Genomic DNA, 23,959 nt, shown 5'->3' on the forward strand with positions numbered 1-23,959 from the left:
ATGGAATACATTCTTCCATTCTCTCACTTTCAGTCTGTGTCTCCTTAGATTGAGGCAAATCTCTTGTTGGCAGCCTACATGCAGGCCTGTTTTTACATTAAGCTACTTTATGTCTTTTCATTGTAGCATTTAGCTCATTTACATTGAAACTAATTTCAACATATGTTGAATTTTAATGTATGTTCTTATTGCCTTTTAAAAATTCTTTATGAGGTTGTTTTGTAGTTTTTTTCTTCCTTTCTTCTTTTGCTCTGTTCTCTTATATTTGATGGTTATATTTACTGTTAAGTTTGGATTCCTTTTTCTTTTTTTCTGTGTGTATATCTATTACAGATTTTTAGATTATAGTTACCATGAGGTTTTTATATATCACTCATTATATATATATAATATATATATATGATGGTTATACAATTACTGATGTCTTAATTTCAAATACATCTTTAAAACCCTGCACTTGTACTCTATGAGCCTCATGATTAGTGTTTTTGATATATTTTACATCTAATTGTTTTGTGTATCACATAACTGCTCATTGTAGTTATGGATGATTTTACTACTTTTGTCTTTTAATAATCCTACTAGTTTCTATTCTGAGTTGATGATTTCCTATCTTTACTATATGTTTGCCTTTCCTGATGAATTTTTCCTTTCCATAATTTTCATGTTTCTAGTCATAGTCTTTTCTCACTTAGATAAGTTCCTTTAACATTTGTTGTAAAGCTATTTTGGTAGTGCTGAACTCTTTCAGCTCTTTCTTGTCTGTGATGCTTTTAATCTATCAAATATCTGAAAGAGAACCTTGCCAGGTAGAGTATTCTTGATTGGAGGTTATTCCTCTTTATTACTTTAAGTATATCATGCCCCTCCCTTTGCAGCTTTTGTTGAAAAGTCACCCTTATGGGAATCCCTAATTGTTACCTATTGCTTTTCCCTTGCTTTTATATTTTCTAATTCTTTTTAAAAATGTATTTATTTTACTTTACAATATTGTATTGGTTTTGCCATACATTGACTTGAATCTGCCATGAGTGTACATGTGTTTCCCATCCTGAAAACCCCCTCTCACCTCCCTCCCCATCCCATCCCTCTGGGTCATCCCAGCGCACCAGCCCCGAGCACCCTGTATCATGCATCAAATCTGGATTGGCGATTCATTTCACATATGATATTTTACATGCTTCAATGCCATTCTCCCATATCATCCCACCCTCCCCCTTTCCCACAGAGTCAAAAAGACTGTTCTGTACATCTGTGTCTCTTCTGCTGTCTTGCATACAGGGTTATCAGTACCTTCTTTCAAAATTCCATATATATGCGTTAGTATACTGTACTGGTGTTTTTCTTTCTGGGTTACTTCACCCTGTATAATAGGCTCCAGTTTCATCCACCTCATTAGATCTGATTCAAATGTGTTCTTTTTAATGGCTGAGTAATATTCCACTGTGTATATGTACCACAGCTTTCTTATCCATTCATCTGCTGACAGACATCTAGGTTGCTTCCATGTCCTGCCTATTATAAGCAGCGCTGCAATGAACATTGGGGTACACGTGTCTCTTTCAATTCTGGTTTCCTCAGTGTGTATACCCAGCAGTGGGATTGCTGGGTCATCAGTTCAGTTCACTTGCTCAGTCATGTCCGACTCTTTGTGACCCCATGAATCGCAGCACGCCAGGCCTCCCTGTCCATCACCAACTCCCGGAGTTCACTCAGACTCATGTCCATTGAGTCAGTGATGCCATCCAGCCATCTCATCATCTGCCGTTCCCTTCTCCTGCCCCCAATCCCTCCCAGCATCAGAGTCTTTTCCAATGAGTCAACTCTTCACATGAGGTGGCCAAAGTACTGGAGTTTCAGCTTTAGCATCATTCCTTCCAAAGAAATCCCAGGGCTGATCTCCTTTAGAATGGACTGGTATGGCAGTTCTATTTCCTGTATTTAAGGAATCTCCACACTGTTCTCCATAGTGGCTGTACTAGTTTGCATTCCCACCAACAGTGTAAGAGGGTTCCCTTTTCTCCACACCCTCTCCAGCATTTATTGCTTGTATTTGGATCGCAGCCATTGTGACTGGGTGAAATGGTACCTGATTGTGGTTTTGACTTGCATTTCTCTGATAACGAGTGATGTTGAGCATCTTTTCCTGTGTTTGTTCTCCATTTGTATGTCTTCTTTGGAGAAATGTCTGTTTAGTTCTTTGGCCCACTTTTTGATTGGGTCTTTTATTCTTCTGGAATTGAGCTGCAGCAGTTGCTTGTATATTTTTGAGATTAATTCTTTGTTCGTTTCTTCGTTTCCTATTATTTTCTCCCATTCTGAAGGCTGTCTTTTCACCTTGCTTAGAGTTTCCTTTGTTGTGCAGAAGCTTTTAATTTTAATTAGGTCCCATTTGTTTATTTTCACTTTTATTGCCAATATTCTGAGAGGTGGGTCATAGAGGATCCTGCTGTGGTTTATGTCGGAGAGTGTTTTGCCTATGTTTTCCACTAGGAGTTTAATAGTTTCTGGTCTTACATTTAGATCTTTAATCCATTTTGAGTTTATTTCTGTGTATGGTGTTAGAAAGTGTTCTAGTTTCATTCTTTTACAAGTGCTTGACCAGTTTTCCCAGCACCACTTGTTAAAGAGATTGTCTTTTCTCCATTGTATATTCTTGCTTCCTTTGTCAAAGAGAAGGTGTCCATAGGTGCATGGATTTATCTCTGGGCTTTCTATTTTGTTCCATTGATCTATATTTCTGTCTTTGTGCCAGTACTATACTGTCTTGATGACTGTGGCTTTGTAGTAGAGACTGAAGTCAGGCAGATTGATTCCTCCAGTTCCATTCTTTCTCAAGATTGCTTTGGCTATTCAAGGGTTTTTGTATTTCCATATAAATTGTGAAATTATTTGTTCTAGTTCTGTGAAAAATACCATTTGTAGCTTGATAAGGATTGCATTGAATCTGTAGATTGCTTTGGGTAGTATACTCATTTTCACTATATTGATTCTTCTGATACATGAACATGGTATATTTCTCCATTTGTGTACACTTTGATTTCTTTCACCCGTGTTTTATAGTTTTCTATATATAGGTCCTTTGTTTCTTTAGGTAGATATATTCCTAAGTATTTTATTCTTTTCGTTGCAATGGTGAATGGAATTGTTTCCTTAATTTCTCTGTTTTCTCATTGTTAGTGTAGAGGAATGCAAGGGATTTCTGTGTGTTAATTTTATATCCTGCAACTTTACTATATTCATTGATTAGCTCTAGTAATTTTCTGGTGGAATGTTTAGGGTTTTCTATGTAGAGGATCATGTCATCTGCAAACAGTGAGAATTTTACTTCTTCCTTTCCAATCTGGATTCCTTTTATTTCTTTTTCTTCTCTTACTGCTGTGGCCAAAACTTCCAAAACTATGCTGAATAGTAGTGTTAAGAGTGGGCACCCTTGTCTTGTTCCTGACTTTAGGGGAAATGCTTTCAGTTTTTCACCATTGAGGATAATGTTTGCTGAGGGTTTGTCATATATAGCTTTTATTATGTTGAGGTATGTTCTTTCTATTCCTGCTTTCTGGAGGGTTGTTTTTTTTTTAATCATAAATGGATGTTGAATTTTGTCAAAGGCTTTTTCTGCATCTACTGAGATAATCATATGGTTTTTATTTTTCAATTTGTTAATGTGGTGTATTACATTGATTGACTTGCGGATATTGAAGCATCCTTGCATCCCTGGGATAAAGCCCACTTGGTCATGATGTATGATCTTTTTAATATGTTGTTGGATTCTGTTTGCTAGAATTTTGTTAAGGATTTTTGCATCTATGTTCATCAGTGATATTGGCCTGTAGTTTTCTTTTCTGTGGCATCTTTGTCAGGTTTTGGTATTAGGGTGATGGTGGCCTCATAGAATGAGTTTGGAAGTTTACCTTCCTCTGCAATTTTCTGGAAGAGTTTGAGTAGGATAGGTGTTAGCTCTTCTCTAAATTTTTGGTACAATTCAGTTGTGAAGCCTCTGGACTTGGGCTTTTGTATGCTGGAAGATTTCTGATTACAGTTTCAATTTCTGTGCTTGTGATGGGTCTGTTAAGATTTTCTATTTCTTCCTGATTCAATTTTGCAAAGTTGTACTTTTCTAAGAATTTGTCCATTTCTTCCAAGTTGTCCATTTTATTTGCATATAGTTGCTGATAATAGTCTCTTACTATCCTTTGTATTTCTGTGTTGTCTGTTGTGATCTCTCCATTTTCATTTTTAATTTTGTTGATTTGATTTTCCTCCCTTTGTTTCTTGATGAGTCTGGCTAATGGTTTGTCAATTTTATTTATCTTTTCAAAGAACAAGCTTTTGGTTTTGTTGATTTTTGCTATGGTCTCTTTTGTTTCTTTTGCATTTATTCCTGCCCTAATTTTTAAGATTTCTTTCCTTCCACTATCCCTGGGGTTCTTCATTTCTTCCTTTTCTAGTTGCTTTAGGTGTAGAGTTAGGTTATTTATTTGACTTTTTTCTTGTTTCTTGAGGTAAGCCGGTATTGCTATGAACCTTCCCCTTCAGATCAGATCAGATCAGTTACTCAGTCATGTCTGACTCTTTGGGACCCCATGAATCGCAGCATGCCAGGCCTCCCTGTCCATCACCAACTCCCTGAGTTCACTCAGACTCACGTCCATCGAGTCAGTGATGCCATCCACCCATCTCATCCTCTGTCGTCCCCTTCTCCTACTGCCCCCAATCCCTCCCAGCATCAGAGTCTTTTCCAACGAGTCAACTCTTCGCATGAGGTGGCCAAAGTACTGGAGTTTCAGCTTTAGCATCATTCCCTCCAAAGAAATCCCAGGGCTGATCTCCTTCAGAATGGACTGGTTGAATCTCCTTGCAGTCCAAGGGACTCTCAAGAGTCTTCTCCAACACCACAGTTCAAAAGCATCAATTCTTCAGCGCTCAGCCTTCTTCACAATCCATACTGCTTTTACAGTGTCCCATAGATTTTGGTTGTTGTGTTTTCATTTTCATTCATTTCTATGCATTTTGATTTCTTTTTTGATTTCTTCTGTTATTTATTGGTTATTCAGCAGCGAGTTGTTCAGCCTCCATATGCTGGGATTTTTAGTAGTTTTTGTCCTGTAATTGAGATCTAATATTACTACATTGTGGTCAGAAAAGATGCTTGGAATGATTTCAAATTTTTTAATTTGCCAAAGCTAGATTTATGGCCGAGGATGTGATCTATCCTGGAGAAGGTTCTGTGTGTGCTTGAGAAAAAGGTGAAATTCATTGTTTTGGGGTGAAATGTCCTATAGATATCAATTGGGGTCTATTGTATCATTTAAAGTTTGTGTTTCCTTTTTAATTTTCTGTTTAGTTGATCTATCCATAGGTTTTTTAAAAGCCTCTAATTTCATTCTACATTCATTCTCACCCTGAATTCTTTGATCATCTTTACAGTTACCCTGAACTCTTTCTCAGGTAGTGCTATCTCCATATCACTGAGTTTTTCTCGGTTTTTTATCTTGTTCCTTCCTTTGAAACATATTTCTCTGTCACCTCATTGTGTCAAAATTACTATTTTATGTATGTATAAGTCAGTTACATTTCTTGATCTTGGAGAAGTGGCCCTCTGTAGGAGATGACCTGTGCATTCCAGGAGTCCATTCTTCTCTTGTCACCCAAGAGCCAAGGGCCAGCTTGTCCCGGGGGTAGTGTCTGGCCTGCATTTGCAGATTCTATCCACGGGCTGTGAGTACAATTTTCTTACTTCCGGTATTGCTCCCTAGTGGGTGAGGCTGGTCTAGAGGCTAGTGCAGGCTTAGTGGTGGGAGGGGCTAGTGCCTACCAATTGGTGAGTAGAGCTGGGTCTTGGTCCTCTGGTGGGCAGGGTCATGTCTAAGGGTGTGTCTAGAGGTGGCTGTGGGCATAGGAAGTCTTTAAACAGCATGTCTGTCAATGGATGGGGCCGTGTCCCTCCCTCTCAGTTAGTTGTTTGGCCAGAAGTGTCCCAGCACTGGAGACTACAGGCTGTTGGGTAAGGCCGACTATTGGTACCAGGATATCAACCTATAGAAGAGCTCACACAGATGAATGCTCCCGACATATCCACCACCAGTGTCTGTTTCCCCAAAGTGAGTCACAGCAACCATCACCTCCCCAGGAGACTCTTCAAGACTAGTTGGTCCCAGGCTCCTACGAAATTGTGGCTTTTGCCCTTGGCCCTGGTGTGTATGAGACTTTGTATGCACCCTTTAAGAGTGAAATTTCTATTTTCCCCAATTCTGTGTAGCTCTTGCAACCAAGTCCTACTGGGCTTCAAAGCCAAATGCTCTGGGGGCTCCTATTCCCAGTGTCAGACCCTCACAGGTCTGACACTGTGGGGACTGTCCTCTGTAAGGGAGACACTGGGGAGAACCTCTGTAATATAATTATTCTCCAGCTTGTGGGTCACCCACCCAGAAGGTATCAGATTCGATTATATCATGACTCCACTCCTCCTACCAGCTTTGTTGTGGTTCCTTCTTTATGTCTTAAGTTGTAGAGATCTTTTCTGGTAGGTTTCAGACTTTTTCAGTGATGGTTGTTCTACAGATTTTTGTGACTTTGGTGTCCTTGGGAGAAGAGGTGAACTCTTCCTTCTACTCCACTTGGGCGCTCTCTCAGGATTCACTTTCCCATTTGCTGCTTTTAATATTCTCTCCTTAAATTTTATTTTTGCCATTCTCATTACAATGTCCTCCTGGTGTGTTCCTCTTTGGCTTGGTCCTCTATAGAATTCTGCACTTCCTGGATTTGGCAACTGTTTCCTTTTCCCAGGTTGGGGATGTTTTCTGCTATTATGACTTCAAGTATGTTCTTGGCCCCTTGCTCTTTTCCTCCTTCTGGGATCCCTACAATGAGAATATTAGATTCCTGATGTTGTCCCAGAGGTCTCAAACTGTGCTCATTTCTTTTCATTCTTTTGTTTTAAATATAAATTTATTTATTTTATTTTATTATTTTATTTTTTCCAGAAGCATTTATTTATTTTTTTGAATATTTGTAATTGAGTTTTTTTTAATTTAAATTTATTTTAATTAGAGGCTAATTACTTTACAATACGGGGAGGGAGGGGGGAGGGGGGTTCAGGATTGAAATGTATTTATTTTAATTAGAGGCTAATTATTTTACAATATTGTATTGGTTGTGCCATACATCAACATCATTCTTTTTTTTTTTTTTTTTCTGTTCAGGACCAGCAATTTCTACTAGTCCATCTTTCAGCTTGCTGATTCATTCCTTTGTATTATTTACTCTCATTTCAGTTCAGTTCAGTCACTCAGTCGTGTCTGACTCTTTGCGACCCCATGAATCGCAGCACGCCAGGCCTCCCTGTCCATCACCAACTCCCTGAGTTCACTCAGACTCACATCCATTGAGTCGGTGATGCCACCTAGCCATCTCTTCCTCTGTCGTCCCCTTTTCCTCCTGCCCCCAATCCCTCCCAGCATCAGAGTCTTTTCCAATGAGTCAACTCTTCACATGAGGTGGCCAAAGTACTGGAGTTTCAGCTTTAGCATCATTCCTTCCAAAGAAATCCCAGGGCTGATCTCCTTCAGAATGGACTCGTTGGATCTCCTTGCAGTCCAAGGGACTCTCAAGAGTCTTCTCCAACACCACAGTTCAAAAGCATCAATTCTTCGGCACTCAGCTTTCTTCACAGTCCAACTCTCACATCCATACATGACCACTGGAAAAACCACAGCCTTGACTAGATGGACCTTTGTTGGCAAAGCAATGTCTCTGCTTTTCAATATGTTATCTGGGTTGGTCATAACTTTTCTTCCAAGGAGTAAGTGTCTTTTAATTTCATGGCTGCAGACACCATCTGCAGTGATTTATTCTGGTTTATTTTTCATTTCAGGTATTGTATTCTTCATATCTATTTGGTTGTTCTTTGTACTTTCTAACTCTTTGCTAAAAACTTCTAACATCTCTCTCTCTGCATCTATTCTTCTCCCAATTTCTTTGATTATCTTTACAATAATTACCCAGAACCACTTCCGGGGTAGGTTACCTATCTCCACTTCACTCAGTTCTTCTGGGGTTTTGCTTTGTCCCTTCATCTGGAATATTTTGCCTTGTCACCTCATTCTGCCTAACTTGCTGTTTTTATTTTTATGAGTCTGGTAGCTCGGTTATGTTTCCCATCCTTGGAGAAGGAGCCTTTTGCTGGAGACATCGTCCCAGCAGCACACTTCCCCGTGGTCACCAGAGCCATATGCTGTAGGGGTTCTCCTTAAGAGGTCTGTCTGTCTTCTGGGCCTTTCTCTTTGTGGCAGACTGACTGTTGTGAGTGGTCCAGCAAACTTGGTTGGCTCTTGATCTATTTAGTTACCTTGTGTGTCTTGGGCCTAGGCTGCTGGCCAGTAGTTGGCAGAAGTGGGTCACCAGGCAGCTGACTACAGAATCACAGGGGATTCCAGGCTGTACTGGCTCTCTGGTGGGTGCACTGAGGGTCTGGGGATGTTGCCTGCCCACTGATAAGTGAAGCCAGGCCCTAGGGCAAGTTCTAGCTTACTGGTGCTGATGGACAGAACCAGGTCCTGAGGTCAGGTTGCCAGGCCCCAGGGTTCCTAAAGCAGGTGTAAGATCGCTGGTGGGTGAGGCCAGTTCCTGACGAACTTTTCTGTGGGTCCTGAGTTTTCTTGAAACTTGTGCTGGCCTGCTAGTGGGAGGGCCAGTTCACAGACAGGCCTTTTCTTATGTGTGGTGTGTGCATGCTCGTGGGCAGGGATGTTCAGAGGCAGACAATGGGCTAAAGGGGTCTTCAGGAAGCCTATCTGCTGATGGGTGGGGCTGCATTCATGCCTGATTAGCTGCTTGGCTAGAGGTGTCCCAACATTGATGTCAAAATGGCTCTTGCCAGCACCAGTGTCCACATGGTAGAACAAACTCCCCAGATAACTTCCACCAGTATCTATGTCCCCAGAGTAAGCTGAAGTGAGAGGAGGTGAACTCAGGCTCCTTCTACTCTGCCATCTTGCACATTCTCTCCGAAACTTTTTTTCTTTTAATTGAAGTATAGTTGATTTACAATGCTGTGTTAATTTCTGCTCTACAGTGATTCAGTTATACACACACACACACAAACAGTTTTTTGTGCTCTTTTCCCTTATGTTTTTTTTCCACAGGATATTGAATATATTTCCCTGTGCTATACAGTAGGACCTTCTTATTTATCCATCCTATTTTTAATAGCTAACATCTGCTAACCCCAAACTCCCACTCCATCACTCCCATGTTGACCCCCGCTTGGCAACCCCAGATATATTCTCTAGGTCTGTGAGTCTGCCAAACTTAATTCTTTTTAAAAATTTTTATTTATTTATTTATGTTTTTAATTGAGGGATAATTGCTTTACAATATTGTGTTGGTTTCTGCTGTACATCAACATGAATCAGCCACTGGTATACACACGCCCCCTCCTTCTTAAACCTCCCTCCTACTTCCCACCTCATCCCACCCCTCTAGATTGTCACAGAGCACCAGTTTGAGTTTCCTGAGTCATACAGTCAGTTCCCATTGGCTGTCTATTTTCATGTGGTAGTGTGTATGTTTCCATGCTACTCTCTCCATTTGTCCTGCCCTCTCCTCCCCCACCCCGAAACTTAATTCTTAAATGTTAGTACTTTAGCCAGCTATTTTTCATCATAGATTCAGGTATAATAAAGGCAGTATAAAAAGTAAAAGCCATGAAGAAGAGGAGGGGGAGGAGAGACTGATTCTAAATCAGGTTCTCACTTTAAAATTAAAATAAAAATTTAAAGGGAGACATCCCTGGTGATCCAGTGGCCCACTGCAGGGAGCCCAGGTTCAAACCCCAGCCCTGGAACTGTGATCCCCTAGGCTGCATGGTACAACCAAAAATAAATAAATTTTTTTTTAAATAAAAAGAGAAAAGGAAAATAATAATCTTTGCAATTTTTATATAGAATCTATATAATAATCCTTAAAAATGGAAGCTAGTTAACAAATCTATTTTACTCAATACAGTAATATATTTTATATAGCACCAATTTTGAGATTATTTATATTCTAAAATATTGCTTCAACCCTCTAAATCATTAAAAGATGTAGAACTGCCATCTACTCTAGCTGAACAATTATATACAATAATTTGGCCAAAATTCTTCCATTTTTGTGTATCTTATATGTGGGTGGTATTGGTTAGTTCTTATAAGTTATTTTAAACACTAGCATATCATCAAAAATTGTCATTAAAAATAATATGTTCACCAAAGTATTTCTCAAGTACAAGATTATCTAGTCCCCAGAAAAAGAAACATTATTGTATTAAGGCTAAAACTCAGAAATAAAGTCAAGATACATTCAAGGAAAGCTTTCGCTGAAAGGTTAATTTGCTCATCTTTGCAACTCTATTATGTTTACTGTGCAGGCGATGTACTTTCAGAGCCTAGAATATAAAATCACTTATTAGTAAGTTAATACTGTGGTAATGAATTCTGTAAATGTTAATATTAAATATGTAATTCATTTTCTACAATATTCAGATTTTCAAGTTCTGCTAAATTCTCAGGCCACATTATTGTCAACTTAGGATACCTCTAGATGGGTATAAAATTTGAATTCTACTCTTTACAGAAGATAAATTCTCTTATTTGTCAAGCTCTAAATATGAAAACATTCTACAGCTTTGGAGAAAGCCAATGAGATTCCAAATTTACAATAAGGCAACACAAGCTGTGCATAATCCTACAGGAAAAGAAACCCAGATTTTTAAATAGATAAGATTATGCACAGAAATAAAGAGCAATCAATTTCAAGTTTGAAACAGAATTTCAAGAAAGAAGGAAATATCAGAACATATGGTAACTGGTAAATAACTTACCCCTAGCTCCTTAAAGTAGAACATATAATGGAAAAGGAGAGTCACACAGAGAGCTAAAGAAGCAGCTCCAGAATCCTCACAATGAAAAAGAAAGTGAATTACTGAATATGCAATATTTCTGAATGGAAATGGAAATGACCAATCTCTTCCAAGCCCTTCACTGCACAGATGAGAAATGCAAGGGGACTGGGCAAGGGATCAGGTAGATCTCATCATCAGCTATGTTACTTTCAACAGAATTTATAATTGACTGAAGATTGATTGATAATTGATTCCAACAGTAATTGATTGTCTGCAGCAGTAATTAAGCAAAGGAAAAAAGGAAAGATATAAGCATCTGAATGCAGAGTTCCAAAGATTAGCAATGAGAGATAAGAAAGCCTTCCTCAGCAATCAGTGCAAAGAAATAAAGGAAAACAACAGAATGGGAAAGACTAGAGATCTCTTCAAGAAAATTAGAGATAACCAAGGGAACATTTCATGCAAAGACAGGCTCAATAAAGGACAGAAATGGTACGGATCTAACAGAAGCAGAAGACATTAAGAAGAGGTGTCAAGGATACACAGAAGAACTGTACAAAAAAGATCTTCATGACCAAGATAATCATGATGGTGTGATCACTCACCTAGAGCCAGACATCCTGCAATGTGAAGGCAAGTGGGCCTTAGAAAGCATCACTACAAACAAAGCTAGCGGAGGTGATGGAATTCCGGTTGAGCTATTTCAAATCCTGAAAGATGATGCTGTGAAAGTGCTGCACTCAATATGCCAGCAAATTTGGAAAACTCAGCAGTGGCCACAGGACTGGAAAAGGTCAGTTTTCATTACAATCCCAAAGAAACGCAATGCCAAAGAATGCTCAAACTACCGCACAATTGCACTCATCTCACATGCTAGTAAAGTAATGCTCAAAATTCTCCAAGCCAGGCTTCAGCAGTACGTGAACTATGAAATTCCAGATGTTCAAGCTGGTTTTAGAAAAGGCAGAGGAACCAGAGATCAAATTGCCAACATCCGCTGGATCACGGAAAAAGGAAGAGAGTTGCAGAAAAACATCTATTTCTGCTTTATTGACTATGCCAAAGCCTTTGACTGTGTGGATCAAAATAAACTGTGGAAAATTCTGAAAGAGATGGGCATACCAGACCACCTGACCTGCCTCTTGAGAACCTATATGCAAGTCAAGAAGCAACAGTTAGAACTGGACATGGGACAACAGGCTGGTTCCAAATAGGAAAAGGAATATGTCAAGGCTGTATACTGTCACCCTGTTTATTTAACTTATATGCAGAGTACATTGTGAGAAACGCTGGGCTGGATGAAGCACAAGCTGGAATCAAGATTGCTGGGAGAAATATCAATAACCTCAGACATTCAGATGATACCACCCTTATGGCAGAAAGTGAAGAGGAACTAAAAAGCCTCTTGATGAAAGTGAAAGAGGAGACTGAAAAAGTTGGCTTAAAGCTCAACATTCAGAAAACGAAGATCATGGCATCTGATCCCATCACTTCATGGGAAATAGATGGGGAAACAGTGGAAACAATCTCAGACTTTATTTTGGGGGGGTCCAAAATCACTGCAGATGGTGACTGCAGCCATGAAATTAAAAGACACTTACTCCTTGGAAGGTAAGTTATGATCAACCTAGATAGCATATTGAAGAGCAGAGATATTACTTTGCCAACAAAGGTCTGTCTAGTCAAGGCTATGGTTTTTCCAGTGGTCATGTATGGATGTGAGAGTTGGACTGTGAAGAAAGCTGAGCGCCGAAGAATTGATGCTTTTGAACTGTGGTGTTAGAGAAGACTCTTGAGAGTCCCTTGGACTGCAAGGAGATCCAACCAGTCCATTCTAAAGGAGATTAGTCCTGGGTGTTATTTGGAAGGACTTATGTTGAAGCTGAAACTCTAATACTTTGGCCACCTCATGCGAAGAGTTGACTCATTGGAAAAGACTCTGATGCTGGGAGGGATTGGGGGCAGGAGGAGAAGGGGACGACAGAGGATGTGATGGCTGGATAGCATCACTGACTCGATGGACATGAGTTTGAGTGAACTCTGGGAGTTGATGATGGACAGGGAGGCCTGGCGTGCTGCGATTCATGGGGTCGCAAAGAGTCGGACACGGCTGAGTGACTTAACTGAACTGAACTGAGCAGTAATTGAAAATCCGACTGGAGGGAAGGTTACAGTACCTGTCACTAGTGAATAACAAGAGTGGAAGTATTAAACAGCATGTTTGGGAAACGGGTCAGGAAAAAATGGAAACAAATAGTCTCTTTGGTTCCCTCACATCTTCTGAATGTTCTCTTCATTAGTTGAGTTGTGGCAAGGTCCTGAAATAAATCTAAAGCAAAATATTCCTGAGCTGTCCCAATTAGTGCAAGGAAGAAAAACAATCTCATCAGAGTTTCCCTTCATTGATGATATCTTGAGAAAATGCTCACCTCCTAGCCACCCTTCTGGATGGACACCTAAGCAGCTTCTAAGGTAATTAAGCTTGCAAAGAACAGAGCTCACAACACATCTGGTGGAATAGCATGGGGGTGTTTGCTCAGCTCAGTTCTCTGTCGCTTAGTCGTGTACAACTCTATGAAATGCCATGGGCTGTAGCCCGCCAGGCTCCCCGCCCACGAAATTTTCCATTCAATAATACAAGAGTGGGTTGTGATTTTTCCTACTCTAAAGGGTCTTCCCAGATCAGGGATTGAACCCATGTCTTCTGCATCTCCTGCACTAGCAGGCAGATTCTTTACCACTGTGCCAACTGCTGAGCTACCAGCTAACATCGTGAGAGCCTCCTATGTGCCAGGGGCTCTTCTAGGCTACATTTGTGCATTTAAATCTCACAAATTTTGTGAGACTCATCATTCCCACTTTGTAGAAGAGGAAATTAAGGCACAGAGAACAGAATACATTGCAGAGATTTCCCAGGTAAAAGTGGGGTAACTGGGATTTATGCATAGGAAAACTGGTTCAAAGCTCAATCCTCATCACTTGGGGTGAATAGAAACAGAATTTCTACCACTCCCCAACAACCACCTATACTCTTGACAGTGTGGACCCCTACATACCTATTTGTTCATAAAACGTGTTCTGATGTGCCTCAAAATGTCCGGTACTATGTTAGACACTGGAGGGACAAGTAGAATGGAGGAGCTCTAGCTTTAAGGAGGACAGTTGTCTATGAGATGCACATAATACAACAATTATGGGAGAGCAAGTAAATACAGAGTCCCAGAGCAGAGCTATCAAAGGAGTCAGGAGGGAGGCCTCTCAGGGAATGTATCTAAGAGGGAGTGAAGTCTAATGAGTTTAGATTAAGAAATAGGTATTCAGTGAATTAAAAAGGAGCAGTAGGCATAAGAAGGAAAGATATCAAAGACAGACATGAAGGATGCTAAAGTTTTCAGAAAACACTTTCAGCGTGTCTTTTTAAGGTCAGAACAAACTGAACATCTAGGAAATAGTGGGTGATGGGGCTCAAGGCAGAAGATGGCAAGGGAAAGCCCTGCGTGTCACTCAGGTCTGAGTCTTGTCTCTGATACCATGAGCAGAGAGCAGACATGAGTACGTTCAGATTTCAGAAGCACAGCTCTGTAGGTTAACTTTTTTTTTTTTCCTAATTCTGTAATACAACATACACTAAATACCTTAGCAGAATCACTTGACATCTTGCAAATCACTTCATATCTACAGAAGAGCCCAGGACCTTACAATTCTTTGTATTTCCTTCAATAAAGACCACAAATACCTTGCACATAGTATGTCAGCAGACAACCAATAGTGCAGTAAAGGAAAAACACCCTTTGTAAGCTGTTAACTTTTATCGCCTTCTATCCCTTTAGAGCAGCTGCTTGATCTGTTTGCCCCTCTCATGAGTCATCAATGGTAAAGACTGGAGATCTCATCAAGAAAACTAGAGATACCAAGGGAATATTTCATGCAAAGATGGGCACATTAAAGGACAGAAACAGTATGAACCTAACAGAAGCATTAGATATTAAGAAGAGGTGGCAAGAATACACAGGAGAACTACCCAAAAAAGCTCTTAATGACCCAGATAACCACGATGGTATGATCTCTCACCTAGAGCCAGGCATCCTGGAATGTGAAGTCAAGTGGGCCTTAGAAAGCATTACTATGAACAAAGCTAGTGGACGTGATGGAATTCCAGTTGAGCTATTTCAAATTGTAAAATATGATACTGTGAAAGTGCTGCACTCAATAGGCCAGCAAATTTGGAAAACTCAGCAGTGGCCACAGGACTGGAAAAGGTCAGTTTTCATTCCAATCCCAAAAGAAGGCAATGCCAAAGAATGTTCAAACTATCACACAATTGCCATCTCACACGCTAGCAAAGTAATGCTCAAAACTCTCCAAGCCAGGCTTCAATAGTACATGAACTGAGAACTTCCAGATGTTCAAGCTGGATTTAGAAAAGGCAGAGGAACTAGAGGTCAAACTGCCAACATTCATTGGATCATAGAAAAAACATGAGAGTTCCAGAAAATCTACTTCTACTTTATTGACTATGCCAAAGCCTTTGTGTGGATCACAACAAACTGAAAAAGTCTTCATGAGATGGGAATACCAGACCACCTTATCTGCCTCCTGAGAAATCTGTATGCAGGTCAAGAAGCAACAATTAGAACTGGACATGGAACAATGGACTGGTTTCAAATTGGGAAAGGAGATCGTCAAGGATGTATACTGTCACCCTGCTTATTTAACTTATATGCAGAGTACATCATGTGAAATGCCAGGCTGAATGAAGCACAAGCTGGAATCAAGATTGCTGGGAAAAATATCAGTAACCTCAGATATGCAGATGACACCACCCTTATGAAGGAGAAGAGGAACTAAAGAGTCTCTTGATGAAAGTGAAAGAGAAGCGTGAAAAAGCTGGCTTAAAACTCAACATTTAAAAGACTAAGACCATGGCATCTGGTCCCATCATATCATGGCAAATAGATGGGGAAACAATGCAAACAGTGACAGACTTTATTTTCTTGGGCTCCAAAATCACTGCAGATGGTGACTACAGCCAAGAAATTAAAAGATGCTTGCTCCTTGGAAGAAAAGCTATGACCAACCTAGACAGCATATTAAAAAGCAGAGACATTACTTTGCCAACAAAGGTCCATTTAGTCAGAGCTATGTTTTTTCCAGTAGTCATGTATGGATGTGAGCATTGGACCATAAGGAAAGCTAAGCACTGAAGAATTGATGCTTTTGAACTGTGGTGTTGGACAAGACTCTTGAGAGTCCCTTGGACTGCAAGGAGATCCAACCAGTCCATCCTAAAGGAGATCAGTCCTGAATATTCATTGGAAGGACTGATGCTGAAGCTGAAGCTGAAGCTCCAATACTTTGGCCACCTGATGCAAAGAGCCAACTCATTGGAAAAGACCCTGATCCTGAGAAAGATTGAGGGCAGGAAGAAAGGGGAACCACAGAGGACGAGATAGTTGGATGGCATCATTGACTCAATGGACATAAGTTTTGATCAAACTACAGGAGGTAGTGAAGGACAGGGAAGCCTGGTGTGCTGCAGTCCATGGGGTCATAAACAATCAGACATGACTTAGCAACTGAACAAGAACGGCAAAAGCTCAGTAGGTTAAGAACACAACTTCATTTCACCTCCAAGTCCTGTTGCCCCAGGAAGATAGCGCTAAGTTGTGTCCGACTCTTGTGATCTCATGAACTGTAGCCCACCAGGCTCCTTTGTCCATGGGACTCTCCAGACAAGAATACTGGAGTGGGTTTCCATTTCTTCTCCAGGGAAACTTCCAACTCAGGAATTGAACCCAGGCCTCCCGCATTGTAGGCAGATGCTTTACTGACTGAGCTACACGGAAAGCCACCAAGCGAAGAGTAAAAACAGTGTGTGACCTCTATGGCTTTTTTCACATTCACACCTCAAATTGTAACTGTTTTCCAGATGCCTGCTGGTTTTCACTCTTAAAACTGTCAGAACAGGTTCTCCTTTTTTTTAATTTCTAAAACTAAAATATCTAATTTGTTGCCTCTGAGCTAGGGGGAGTTTCCATAAAATGAAAATGTACTTTCCAGAAGAATTCTGTCTTCCCCTTAACACATAATGGGGAACACCTTGCCAAAATAGCACCCATTTCCCATGCTTCCACAGGGGGACGACTGTGTCTCCCCCTTCCCAACTACCCCGACCCACCCCACCACCCCCTGCAGAGTCACCGCACCAATGTGTTGATAATCCACCTAAGAACATTCAGAGTCTGAGGTAAACTTCAAGGAAGACTAACTAACCTATGTTTCCAGACCACAACCACCTCTTTCTATCTCCCCTTTAACCCCTCTTTTTCTTACTCTGGTCTCTACTGTGGTTGTTTACTTGTCTTGTAAATTGTTGTTTTGTAGGTCTATAATTAACATGTGACTTCACGTCACTTATTGCCTTAGAGTTTAGATGGAATACACTTTTTCCCCAACTCTTTAATATGTCTAAGTCACTCTTATGCAGTTCAAGTTGCTTGTTTTCATGTCTCCATTACTATTCCTTCAAAATTACATCCCCTACCCCTTTCTTTGATCTAACCAATTCTTTTATTACTCTCTGAACTTGTCTATGTCATGACACAGGTGAGTAACCCCTCAAGTACCATCAACCAGGCTACATTACTTCATCACACGTGTTCCCTTGATGTGCCTCTAAATAAAGATGTATCTGAAACTAACAATACACTGTACGAGCAGTCATTGTATAAGGAGCACTATAAAGGACATTCTGAAAGGAGAACCAATAGAAAAAGAATACTCAGTTCCTCAAGTAAGTTTGCAATCCAATTGGGCACTGAGAGGACTGATCAGAGCAGGATCCTGGGGGGAAAGTTTTAAGCCAATTTCAAAGGAGATTAAAACTGGACTGAGTTCAAATCGTACACATTTTCCTGACCTTTGAGAATTTATTTGCATATAATGTAAAGGGTAAGAGAGTACTAATTTTGTTTAATTTTTTCATTATCTAACACTCAGTAACAGATGTGACGTTCTTAATAAATACCGTAATGTATAGGAAGACCCAATGTTAAATTTCCTGAGGTTAATCAATTCCTATCCAAAGCCAGAATTTTCAAAGGTCAAATTTTATTCTATTTACCTTTCAGCTAGTCCATTTACATCAGAAAGATGTTGAGTGTTAGGACAATGCTTTGAAGCACATATTTTATGTGTAACTTCAAAAGCAAAAAATAAGTTAAAAACTAGGCAGTAACCAATTTAACTACCATAAATTAATCTTTAACATAGGAGTAAACATTTTTAGAGACTATAGTTGACATTTGGCTATTCATATACTGTAGCATGTAAACAAATTTACAGTTTAAATAGTATTTCAAATGCCAAAGAATAAAAAAAAATACAGAATACAGACAGTCCTGTTTCTGTCTTATGACATAACTCTTTAGCTAGGGTAGCTTTCAAATCACATTGGTGGTTTAGTCACTAAATCATATTAGACTTGCGACCCCATGGACTGTAGCCCACCAGGCTCCTCTCTCCATGGGATTCTCCAGGTAAGAATACTGGAGTGGGTAGCCATTTCATCCTCCAGGGGATCTTCCCAACCCAGGAATCGAACCCAGGTCTCATGCATTGCAGGCAGATTCTTTACCGACGGAGCTACAAGGGAAGCCCCTCAAATCATATTATTTTTATTAAAATAATCAGTAAGTGGGGTCTAAAGAAAGTAGCTTTGTTTTAAAACTTCCTAACCCATGGGCCTGGGGTGACAGCACCGGAAGGTAGCAGCGGGTCTCTCCCCATGTGCACAGAGAACTCCTGAGCCTTCCACCCCTCCCAGCTAAGAACAGGCATTAGGAATCTTGGGCCTTGTCTAGGGATATGGAGTTCTCAGAATTATTAAGTACAGGGAAAGAGCAAAAGTCAAAACCAATTCAGTGTACTCCAGAGCAGTTGAATGGAGAGAACAGGTGCCTGAAGAAAACAGAGTGAACACACCAGCCACATCACCTCCACGGAGGGACCAACCCTCTGCACTCATCACACCCATCAGTCACAGAGCAAACTGGCCAGAAGCCTCTCACTTCCTCTGCAAGGGCAGCTGACAGACAGACAGACTGCTGTCTAGTAACTAGAAGCAAGGTGCGTTACACGAAAGACAGAGCTGCACATTTTTCAAGAGTAGTGAAGCACTAAAGTTTGAGAAATGGACACAATTTAGCAGAAAGTTAAACATGTATCTTTGATCCACTCAGCTTCAATCTAAGCTTCTAAAACAAATCTTGACATCAGACTCTTATGTATGGTATAAATAGGATAAGTTAAATTTCTCATATAATCATTAGATGATTCTGCCATGAGATGGTATTAAATAGCCATAGGAAAATTACATGCACGAAAGTCTAGATTTTATCATAGTGGAGAGAACATGAGGTACAAAGTCAGACCTCTTGTTCAAATCATGACTCTTACCCTTTATCAATTTTTGACCTAAAGCAAGTTAACTTCTACAAATGTCACTTTCCTATCAGTTAAATATGAATTAATAAAAATGACTTTAAAGGGTTATTATAAGAATTGCCTAAGATAATACAGTAAAATAACAGGTGCACAGTACACAGGTTTCTAGTTTCCCAAATCCCTCTTAGGGCTGTTATTTCAGGTTTTATGAAACAGACACGTATCATCACAGAAAAGAACCCGTCCTCAAGTAAACTAATGACAAAGAGCCAGGGACTCCAAGAGTAAATGATGTCACTACTGAGTGCTTGACTTCAACTGCCTCCCAATTAATTTACTGCATTTTTCAGTTTCTAGATACTTCACTGGCAACAAGGAAATGAGAAGGCATGAAATTTAAATTAGTCTGTTTTGCTTATGAGTTTCCAGACTATAACATCAGGTGTTTTAAAATTACCCAGTTCATCAGGTTTTCCACATACTATTTACTGGCTCAAAGCTCAAGAAAAATGGAAAATCACTATAATTTTATACACACACATGAATATCTACCTTATATTATTCTATATGAAATCTTAATACACAGAGCAACGTTGTATGTGTTGATAGTGTAGAATACTTTTTGTTCGGGTTTTCTTTGGGATTATCAATGTAACAGAGAATTCAATAATATGCACCCTGAAGATAAGAACTAGAAAAATCTAACATATTATCTCAAATTAGATAATTTACAACATAGTCATGACAAAAAACTGCTGCAAGAATAATGAGATATTTTGAGGGCATAAATTTTTCTGATTATTTCTTTTTACTTCTCTTCATTATATTCACTCTTGACTAATCACTAAACTTAGACAGCATCACTGACTCAATGGACATGAATTTGAGCAAACTCCAGGAGATAGAGGACAGGGAAGCCTGGCGTGCTGCAGTCCATGGGGTCACAAAGAGTTGGACGTGACTTAGTGACTGAACAACTACAAGGTAATGTACTTCCAGCTGAGTCCACCAGACCTCTCCAAGTACCCCAGCCTGACAGAGGTCTCTGTTCTTAAAAAAAAAAGAAGCTGGGGAAACCTATTTTATGACATTATTCTTAAGAGTATCTTTACTCTTATCAAAGTGACCTGTCTAGCTATATTTCTGAAAAGCACCAGAGGATTTATAAAATGAAATTTTCAACCAATTTTTATCTCTATTTCTCCTCCAGGAGGAGCAAACTTCCACGTACGCTGCAGGGCTGCTTTTTTTGAAAAGGGGAGTCAATTTATACTTGGAAAAGTTTTCAAAAATCATCAGATTCTTTGATTTTTACAGAGAAGAACACCATATCCCAGATAGTATGCCATCACTAACCAGAAATTGACCTGGGCCTGGAACCTGGGCAAGAGCCATCTAATTTTCTATCTAGACCCCCCCTCCAGAGAACATGCTTCATGCTCGTAATTTATAATACTAAGTTATTTTCAAATTATAGTTGGAAAATATATAAACAAATTTTTAAAATGATTTTATATCCAAAAGAACAACTGCTAACCCCAATTACTATTCCATATAAATGTTTCTTATTTTTTCAGGAGGTGCATTTTGGTGCAAGAAAAAGAAGACATTAGATTTGACTTCTTTAGTAACAGAAGAAGAAAGTTTCTATGGAAATTAAACAGACACTAACTAAAGTTTCATTCACCAAATCAACTTAAGAATATAATTTGATTTTTAAAAAGCTCTGGACATTAAAAAAAATCATATCCATATGATTATTAGTTCAACCAGACACATTTCCACACGACACCTGAATGGCCACTGTTTCCTAGTGGAGCCAGCAGTTGTGGCCCAGCTCTCTGGCTGGATGTGGAATGATATGGGCTCTGAGGAGCTTGTGCCCAGAGCCACTTCAAGGCTGATTTCTTTGGCCAAGTCTGAATGGAACAAAACACCCACCCACCTGCCTGGAGTCTCCTGCAGGCTGAGAAACACAGGTGGCCTAGCTGGCTGGGCAAATGGAAGATAAGGCAGACAAACACGAGAGAAAAGGATTCCACAGCCTAATTAAGTCTTCTTACCTGCTGAGCAGCATCTGAACATTTTTTCGGAGTTTCTAAAACAGCAGATTGAGAGTCTGGGTTGAAAAGGAAGAAGACAGGCAATATGTTAAAGAGCAGATTTTCCCATTTCTTTGATCAGAAAATGAAACTAACTACAATATACCTTCAACCACAATAAGCACCCAAACACCCAGGCTACTTTCCAGCTATACTTCCGTGTTATGAGGACATGACCACTTTTCAGTACATGTAACACACAAGATGACACGCTCATGTCATTAGGTATTTTTAAAATTAGATTAGCACTATGCCCTTCTTTACACATCAGTCATGATTACTTATCTCAATAGCTAGTTTCTATTTTGTGCCAGGAAGTATCTGCTAAGACAGTCACTGCTCATATTATTCTCTTTAAGTCTGTACAGTGATGGAAGTCAACTCCCTAGCCTGGAAGGACGGGGTCCTGGGTACCTTATCTGACTGTTGACAGCTGACCTTGCACTTTCAACAAGAGATAATGTGCCCTCACTAATAGGCACTGAGTGATGGTCATCTGAGACAGAAACTATGGGACTGCAGCTTCTTCATGCTGTAAAACCTAAGGGATAGCTAAGGCTATGTTTCCTTCTGTTTTTTAAGCTAAGGGATGCTTTCTGTGAAGCTCACATGGGAGTTACAAAAATAAAGACATAAGAGAGCCTCCAGGAACTACCAGCAATCGTGGATTGGAGTCTGAGAAGGACTTCTCCTGTCCATGGTTGCATCGCGGTGAGGAACTGAGGCCCAGACACAGCTGGTAGGGAGACAAAGATGAGTCTGTCTCCCCACTGTCCCATTGCTCCCCATCCCAGACTGGCACACAGACCAGATGCCTGACAATACATAGAAGTCACTATGGCGGATACCTCAGACTTTTCTAATTTAGCAGCATTTTAATTCACGTGTGTGACAATGCACAGAAAAAGTAAAAAAAAGACATTCATGGTTTAAATCATACAACGTATTGTTAAACTACATTGAAAGTTCATTTCACTTGGATTGAAGCATGGTCTCCACCTGGGCCCCACGAGCCTCCTTCAGCCTTCTCCTCTCCCGCCACCCCGACCTCTGTGCCATCCCCACCTGCTAAGCACACTCTGGCCACACTAGCCTTCCTGCTGCCCTGTGCATACAGTCCTGCTCCCTCCAGGGGATCTGGGTGTGTGGGGATCTCTGCACACACACCCACCCTCTCCCTGCTCCATGGAGCACCCCGTTCCCTGTTGCTCTCTCCACCAAGTCAATCCTCAAACAAAATGCTATAGAATTCACTTGTTTGCCAACTTATTTCTCTATCTTACCTGACTAAATCAAACTCTATGAAGACAGACACTTTGTAGATTCTTTTCCTTACTGACTCCCCAGCACCTAGAACAGTGCCTGACACACAGTAGATGTGTGAAATATTTGTTGTTGTGGGAGGGGATGAAAGGTGAGACCAAAGGGTGGTGAAACCACGGAAGCAAAGCGGGAGCCCCAGGAGAGCAGGCGCTGGGCAGGGCACAGGTCGCCATGCCATTGCTAGGGCTGCACCTAAGTTCAGGGTACATCTTTCAGAACAAAATCACTGGGAACAGCACGGCATAATCACTCACCAACAGGTATCACTGTGGCAACAATACTAACAAGCAGCTTTAACACACAAGTGTTTTCCCGAATACTATATTTCACTAAGTTAATCAAAAGATTTGTCTCTCATACTGACAGCTCTATTTTGAACTCAACACAAGAGCTGGCCATTTTTGAAGAAAGATATTTAACATCAAAGTGAGGACAGTTAATATTAAAGCAAATCTAGGCTCTAGAACACTTCTGTTTTCTGCTGGTTTTAGTCATCTTCAAATCCTCCAAAACACAACAGACTTGAGACAAGACTCTAGGGCTTTGTAGAAAGGAGGACGTTTTCACTTCCTTGTCTGTCTATGCAAGCGATGCAGGCAGAGCCCACAGAGTCTCCAGGAGGGTCACAAACAGCCCTTTCCCTTAAAGACACATACAGTGTTTCCCAGTTTTGTTTTGTTTTTTAAATAGTCCTATGCCACATGATCTGCTCCAAAAAGCAAACCTCTGGATTCCGATGGTAAAAAGAATGTCACCGCCTCACCAAAACAAAGAACTAGAGAGTGTTATCAATATTCCACTGTTCTGAACACCTACATGTAAACTTTGATCTGAACTGAGTTCATCCTCTCACCCTCACCTCTTTCACTACTTCCTTGAATCAGTGTGTTATGACGCCTAGGAGAAATTTATACGTCAAAATATTCTCTTCCAGATCATAAGCTGGAGCACAGGAGTTCTAGAGGGTCAAGATTTTAAGGTGAAAGAAATGTACAGAATAACTACAAAGTAAGGGGAAACAAATGAGAATAATCAAGAGAAGAAAGAAAAACAAACATCGAGAAGGAAAACAGGAGAGAATAAGAAGGAAAAAGAAGAAGGGGAAGCAAAAGAGCAAAAGGAAGCATGAAAAATCACAAAAGGGCTGTCCACCGAGGGATGACACAGGCTGGGCTGTGCCCAGTGAAGGGCTTCTGAGCACCGGGCC

The 23,959-nt window shown here is 40.3% G+C and overlaps 1 protein-coding gene across 1 annotated transcript in view; it reads right to left on the reverse strand.

Annotated features, from left to right (window-relative positions):
* FMN2 (formin 2) overlaps positions 1-23,959 on the reverse strand; it is a 357,570-nt gene that overhangs the window by 223,446 nt on the left and 110,165 nt on the right. The window contains exon 4 of the mRNA XM_070782159.1: positions 21,391-21,446. Coding sequence (XP_070638260.1) covers positions 21,391-21,446 — 56 coding nt within the window. The remainder of the gene's footprint in view (positions 1-21,390; positions 21,447-23,959) is intronic.

Source organism: Bos indicus, chromosome 28, assembly GCF_029378745.1.
Source record: "Bos indicus isolate NIAB-ARS_2022 breed Sahiwal x Tharparkar chromosome 28, NIAB-ARS_B.indTharparkar_mat_pri_1.0, whole genome shotgun sequence".
NCBI lineage: Eukaryota > Metazoa > Chordata > Mammalia > Artiodactyla > Bovidae > Bos > Bos indicus.